The sequence below is a fragment of the Lethenteron reissneri genome, chromosome 26 (assembly GCF_015708825.2).
Source record: "Lethenteron reissneri isolate LAM-NWPU_2019-01 chromosome 26, ASM1570882v1, whole genome shotgun sequence".
NCBI classification, from domain to species: domain Eukaryota; kingdom Metazoa; phylum Chordata; class Hyperoartia; order Petromyzontiformes; family Petromyzontidae; genus Lethenteron; species Lethenteron reissneri.
The window spans coordinates 2,947,680-2,955,229 of NC_083804.1; the positions used below are offsets into that span (position 1 = coordinate 2,947,680).

At 46.7% G+C, this 7,550-nt stretch overlaps 1 protein-coding gene across 1 annotated transcript in view; it reads left to right on the forward strand.

Annotated features, from left to right (window-relative positions):
• LOC133347483 (glutamate receptor ionotropic, NMDA 2B-like) overlaps positions 1-5,860 on the forward strand; it is a 66,195-nt gene extending 60,335 nt beyond the window's left edge. Inside the window, 1 exon segment of the mRNA XM_061559770.1 lies at positions 2,063-5,860. Coding sequence (XP_061415754.1) covers positions 2,063-3,874 — 1,812 coding nt within the window. The 3' untranslated portion in view covers positions 3,875-5,860.
• Positions 5,861-7,550: the final 1,690 nt, after the last annotated feature.

Below are 7,550 nucleotides of genomic sequence, written 5' to 3' on the forward strand. Positions count from 1 at the left end.
GCACTAGTAACGAATTGGCATGTTCTGTTTACGTGACAAATTTTACTAATTGGCTATGTCGGGTAGTGGCGGGTTTAACGACACATTTATATTTACGCGATCTAACCCAAAAAAAAACTAACATGATTGAAGCTGTTCACTATGCATATAGATTGGTGACAAACTGTGACTGCCGATTTTTATGAAAATCATTCCTATGACTTCTGCCGATAGCCACGGGAATACAAACCGCGCAGTGGGTGGAAACTTGATCAGCACTTTCACGGTTTTTACATTCTGCATGGGCAGAATTAAATGTGCAAATGAAATTTTGCATAAAGTGTTAATTCGCTCAAATAACAGGTCTAAAGAGGCATAACTAAGGTGTACGTGGATGGCACCTCGGTAAATATACAGTAGCATCTGAGGAGACTTACAACAACACTGATGATAGAAAAAGACTCAACCAACTCGTCTTTAACACCGCGGCCTTAAAAAGTAAAAAATATATAAAATAGGCGACATTTCCAGACAATGGTCCTTCTTCATAGCACATTTATGTGCTATGAAGAAGGGGCATTTTCCTTTGAAGGCGGATTTATTGATCAATGTGTTGGGTTTTGTTGTTGTTGTTAATTGTGCTTGTGCACAACTGCCAACACAGCAGCATCAGCATCGTAAATTTCGTTTTCCCCGTCGATGGCCTTTTGGCTGGCCATTTTAGAGGTCCTCCAAGTATCCATCAGATAGGTCACGTGGAACAGCGGGCAGAATTAAGAGCGACGGCTTATGTTGTGCTGATAAAGAGGGCAACACCTGGCCGAGCTGGCAACCGCTGAGACCCCCGTGGGTTGAACCTGGGCAGCTGCCCATGAATAAAGTGGATCCTCAAGCGTAGTGAGTGGTTTTTTTGGGTTTCAGCCTGGTCGCGAGCAGCTTTATGAACAAAAAAACTAGTTGAATGTGATTTAATTTAGATAAATTTCCGCTTTGAGAATACTGTGGTAGAATTTAAATAACATTGAAGGGGCGAAGGGGTGGGAACTAAAATAATTTGAAAAAATAAACGGCACTACTGCAATGAACTCAACTAAACTATGGAGCTCGTGCGAACACGATTGTGGGGCTAGTCTTGCAGTGGAAGCCATGTCACCCCAGCATTCCTGCTAAATTTAGCCCAGTTGGTTATTCCGTGCCTCTACCCACTGAGCTGTGCAACAAGATGGCGAGTGTGGTGCTGCTACAGGGAGAGAGAGAGCGCGCGCGCGCGCCAGGCTAATTGCGGCCATGCGCGCACAATCGGCGAGCTGCTGCTCCTAAACGCTCGGCCGCTTGGCCCTGCCGGGCGTACGACCGCCGGGGCTAACGAAGTGCACGCGGCTCAGATCGGACGCAACGCGAAAGCCACGGCGATGGTAGAAAAGTGTGTGTCTTGTAACCTGGAGAATATGATATCAGTAGGGCCGTCCAAAGTGGGGTGGGGGGCCCCCGACGCTTTCAGACTGAAACCCAACATATTAAATCTGACACCGTGACGTAGATGCGTGAGGCCCCCCAAAGCGTGGGGCCTGGGGCTGTCGCCCAAATTTGTCATTACCCAAGGGACGGCTTTGGGCAACAGTGGAAGAGGCACCAGGAGACTTGGTTTAGATCTCCCAATTTGCATGGGCAGACGACAGCAGTCTGGGCATAGATTCTGAGGTATTGCTGGCTCTAGCCTGGCTTAAGATAAGATTTTTTTTTTTACTTTTTACAAAAATGATGGCAAGTTTATTTCTCCTGAGACTGAACATTTCCCTGTAATTTTTCGTGAGAGCGATGGGGAAGGTGCCTGTGAAGATGTTCACGTTTACCGATTTTCATCTCCGCTTGTCTCCAGTCTTCGTGCAGCATCAAACAGTCGGTGTGAGATATATATATACACCGCGTATGGCAGTGTCGCATATAGCACTGGCATTTTTGACAAGTGCATCGTGATTTCTTTAACATGTTTTTTTTTCACCGAGCGTTTAAACCGATTGCACACTCTTACAAATGAATTACGGTGAATTGTTGTGTTCCTTTTCTTCGCGTGTCTCTGCAGGAATTGTACAGCTGCATTTACGGAATTGAAATTTCCAATCGAAAGAAATACATGCAGTCGCCGAAAAAGCGCGTGATGGACACAAACTCGAGCATCGTGAGGTTACTGAAAACCGCGCGAAGCATGGCCAACCTGACTCACATCAACGGGAGCAATTCCACTCCTCACCGCAGCAGCAGCAACAACAACGAACGGGCACCCCAACCGACCCACGGCATGAACGGGCCCTACCACAGAACGTCGATAAACAACTCGGTCCTGTACAACCACAACCCGTCTTCGCACCGCTCCAGCCTGCGGGAGACGAGCTTTCACGAGAGCGACGCCACGTCGCAGTACCGCTCCAACGCGAGGCTGTCGTCGCGCGGTTCTTTTTCCCTGAAGGAGCAGGAGCAGGTCCACCCGTCCGTCCGGGCAAACTCGGTCAACACGACGATCCACGAGTTTGGCGAGGCGGAGCGCAACATGGCGAGGTCTCGCCACGCCTCCGAGAGGCCCCGGGACCTGGCCCCGGGCCTGCGGGGCATGCGCAGGAGCGCCTCCCATGCCTACATCGCGTCGCAGAAAATGTACAAAAACGGATCGGAGCTCGGCAGGGGCTACGTGTCGGACCTAGAAGACATACGGGAGCACAGCCCCATCCTGAGGCACGACGCCTACAGGGAGAAGAACGTCCCCTACAGAAAGTTTGATCGGAACCTGCGCGACGGCGGCCGACTCCCGGGACGGTTCTCGCTCAAGGAGAAAGAACTCTACGGAATGCCGCCCCAGCGTATAATGACCAAATATGCATCCATGGACTGGAAAGACCCAAAGATATTCACCCGCGATGCCCCCAACGTCCTGGAACCGGCGGCGGCGAAGAAGAGGTCACTGTTCAAGCGAAGCGACAGCTTCGCCGAGCACGAGGCCACCATGCGTTCTACCTCCTCCATCGGATCGTACTTCCCGCAGCACGAGGAGTGCAGCGGCTGCAGGACGAAATGCCACGAGATCGCGCCGATGAGCGTGCACCAGGGAGAGCCGGCTCACCCGTCCCGGAGCTGCCCGGGCCACTCCAAGTGGTACGGCAACGCGCACGGCGGCGCGCGTCACCAGTGCGTCGGCTGCAAGTGCCCCGGCATCGCAGCCGACAAGAAGGCCGCGGCGGACCACGGGGAGCGCTACATCGCGGAGCGGCAGAAGCGGGCGCGCGGCGACGACGAGTGCTCCTTCAGCTCGTTCTCGTCGCACAACGTGCACAGCGCGCCGCCCAAGGAGTCCCACCACAAGCACGGCTACGCGCCCGAGTACGACAAGCCGGCGGAGATGTACTCCTCCTCCTCGGCCGCCGCGGCCAAGGGCGACTTTGCGGAGGGGAAGTTCGGCGACACCGACGGCGCCGAGTCGGTGCGGACGGTGCACTGCTACCGGCCGGGCAACTCCGGCGACGCAGAGGCGGGGCTGCAGCAGGGCCGCCACCAGCCGCCCGAGTGCCAGCCGCACAAGGCGTTTGTGGATTCGTACCCCGAGTCCCTGAGCTCGTCCTACACCGACCGGGGCTACTTGAACACGACTAACTTCGGTCGACGGGCGGCCGCCGCTGATCAAGCACACAACAGACACTTCCCTCCCATCAATAAATCAGAGGGCATGGCCTGGGTTCAAAAACACAACTCAGCAGAAGAAATTCAACTTTGTAATCAAGACACAGTTGCCAAAATGCCTTATTTTCTAAGCAAGACTGATGGGTGGACAGTGCCACGACCCATCAATAGTACTTGCATTAGAAGGGTCTACAGCAAGCTGCCAAGTGTGGAATCAGAAGTCTGAAACTTGGTGTACATATATAATTTATACAGTGCTGTAATCTGCTGTACAAGAATACCTGTGAATATTTAACATTAATATTGTACATAAATGAAATGTTCAATTTTGCACTTAAATGCTTCCGTCTTGGCACTCTTCTTTATACAATCTGCATGGTTTATTGGTGACTTTTCACTTGAAAAATTAACTGTTCTAGTTTAAAACATTATTATAATTATTTCCTAAAGTAGATTGTCATCGACATATGTATACAATGTGTGGAGTTTGTATAAAATAAAAAGGGTAGATAAAAAAAACGTTCCAAAAAAAGTAATTTGCATGGAAAATACCACATTTTTCTGTGGAAAGCAATAGGAAGCATGAAGTCGACGACTTCTGAGAGGCGGTACAGCAAACTGCTCTCGTGCGACGTGGCAAATTTACAATAAGCCATATAAACCATCGTAACGTTCATTTTCTCATTACTCAAATTATCTTGAAGCGACGTGAGCAAATTTCGGGCTAAAATTTATACACATTTTAAAAAGGCTAAAAAATCCTCGCCGCGCATTTCTATCACAGTTGACGGCGCTTGGCACAAACCCGTCATTTGGCACCGCGTTCCCACGCGGCAAGGGGTAGAGAGGAGAATCGACGGAAGACACGGTGCCGTGCTGATGTCTAACGGAGAACGGTTCCTCGTACAGTATGTACTGCCTTAAAACGTTAACATTCACCTACCCAAGTACATATTATTATTATTATGATTTTAATTACGAAACATATCAAATGAGAGCGACTAATTTGATATTTATTTTGGTAAGGCGTTGTCACGTGTTCAAAAAAAGAAGTATCCGCAGATGAATGTGCAGATTTCCTTGCCCACTGCATCACAGGTTGATCAATTCCAGGGTTCAATGTAAAGTATTGTTTAAAGCCATATAAACCTTTCAGTGCACCTCCAATGAGTTCCCTCCACATTTTGTGTGCTTGTAAATATCTCTCTCTCTCTCCATACAAACCCTATACGTACAACCTTTTTGTAAGATAAATACCCTTGTCGTTATATATACACACACACTCACACACCATTTTTAATGTGACAGGGTAAATACAATACAATTCTGTTTAATTGTACCGTAGCAAATCGTTTTACATTCAAATAGGTAAAGAGGGCTAAATATTTAGTAGGAGATTATGCTTTTCCATTTTTCCATACACGGTGTTAGATAGTAGCCATTGTGTTATTTATTTCTTTGCAGTTAACACACATACTATGTGCATGCATTTTTACCTTCTACATTTTTGTAGCAAAATAATATAAATTATCGCATTTACCTTAACAATAGTTTGCAGTTCGTAGAGCTACATGTGCTTTGTTTTGTATGGCTGCAACCGAATGGCCCCACAACTCTCTTGAGGTCACTTCGTCACTCAAGTCCCGCGGTGTGGGATTTTGGGCGTCATTTCATGGAGGTTTATGGTGCAAGGGATGCATTTCCACACACGCCACATTCGAAGCCATCAGGTGTAAAATACTGCGTGTGAAACATTCCTTGCTTAGCGTTCGCCAGTGATCTTTTTTCAACGGAAGGCGTGTATAATATATAACTATATCAACAAGTTAGAAGTTTACACTAATTAACGCATTGCTCATTCATCATTTTACTTCTTTTCACTGCCGGTTTGAAGATTTTCATCCATCGTGTCTACACATGGCAATATTATAACCGAAGCTATAAAACCTACAAATCTAACAAATCCTTTCCGATAATAAAACTGGGTTCGTGGTCGTGTGGTTTTAGCCAATATCACAAGTTAGTATGTGGAAGATGGAGTCAATATTTAGGTGTGACACGGTTTTTATAATAAGAGTAATGTTTTATTATTAATCAACATCTGCAATGTGCTCAAGATCCCTTGTTGTTTAACCTACATGTATTAAAATTTGACCACATTTACTTGAAACTGCTTATTTTGACCGAATAAATTTCATGAATTTAAAATCAACGCTGAGCTTCTGCTTGATTTTTCCAACGCGTGCTGCTGCTGCAGAATTAAAGAGTGCGTGGCAGAGCGCAGCGGTGGTTAGCACGCTGTGCCACTGCACCCGGCAGCCCGGGTTTGACTCCCAGCCATGGTCTATAGGCAGGGGTCAGCATCTCAAAATAACAAGAAGAGCTATTTTTTTTTCTGTGGAATTCGGTAAAATATAACTCAATATTTTCAAAAGCCACAATGCACATGAATAACGTCACGAAGCAGTCCATAAAAAGCCTCATGCAGCTCTGGAGCTGCATGTTAGCCGACCCCTGGGCTGAAGTGTCTCCATAACATCAGTGGCGAGTGATATATGAACCAATTCTGGACCCCTAACCCTTCACAAACCCTCACCGATGGTTATGGTGAAGTATGTAATTGAGATTATTTTAATCCAGCGTTGAAATGCCTGAAGGCTGTAAATTATGAGTACCAGTATCACTCGTAAAGGAACTATTTCTGTAGTTGAGTGCTTTTGACAGACATTTGGATTACTGTATTAATTTAAACTTTCTAATCTGCTTTATTCTGAACCCTTTAATCCAATATCCTGTGAAATGCATCGCTACTTGACAATTCTTCATTATTTATTCAGTGGCTGTGTTAAATAATTTTGTGCTAATAACCACGACTTTCTTTGCCTAATTAATGATCCTCAAGAAAATGAAGCCAAGCATTTCTGCGATTACAACAACAAAACCTAGAAATGCCTAAAAGTGCACAACGTGTAATGGGTGCTGGACTTCACAAGTTACGCTCGTTTAATAGGACAAATGCATCAGCAGACGCTACTCAAAAGTGATTATTTTAGTGTAAGCTGCAATGGCAGTGGCGGCTGGTGGTAACGAGGTTTTTATAAAATATTAAATTCATTTTTTGGTGATGACATTGGAACGGGTGTGGGGTGAGGGAGACAGAAATAGAAAGATGTACATTAGAGAATACACGCACATCAAAGGCATCGTTTCAACCGTTGATAAAAGTGCGTCGTTCTGTGCGCGTACAGCTTCCTGGCGGCTCGATCCCACTCATCACTACACATTGATGAGATGAGAAACTGGGGTCATTAAACGATGGATCCGACGAGACCAGATCCTTGGTGGCAATTCCTACAATCGCTTTTACCCGACAGGGGATGGGAGAGTGCCTGGAAGCTCACCAAATCAACCGTCGCCTCTCTCTCCTTTTAGCCCAATCATTTGGGCAAACACACCCCTGAAGGTTGGCATTTAAAGGATTAATCTGACACCAATGGATGGAGGCGGAAGTGCGAACGGTCGAGGGGCTTACTTGACCCTGATCTGCGGCCACATTCAAAATGTAAACGCCAAGTATGACATCGCCAGCCATGAGGTTGTTGTTTTCAAAGATATATATTTTACATGAAGGCATGCGATCTTTTCTCCCTCCCCCAGAATCCAGTTGTCAGAACCCACGCGCTTTTTAAAAAAAAACTTAATTCTTCAATAAATCACGAGTCATTCATAAGCCCTTACTTGAAAGCAACGGTAATCCTAGAGCGCAGAAATTATCCTCTGCTATCCTCGCCTCCTGACGGAGCGCTGCCGGCAGATGACGAGGGCTAGAGAGAGGAGTCTCCCCTCGAAGGGATATCATGTCCCCTTTGTCGCAATTTTTGTTCTTCAAATTTCGAATGCGC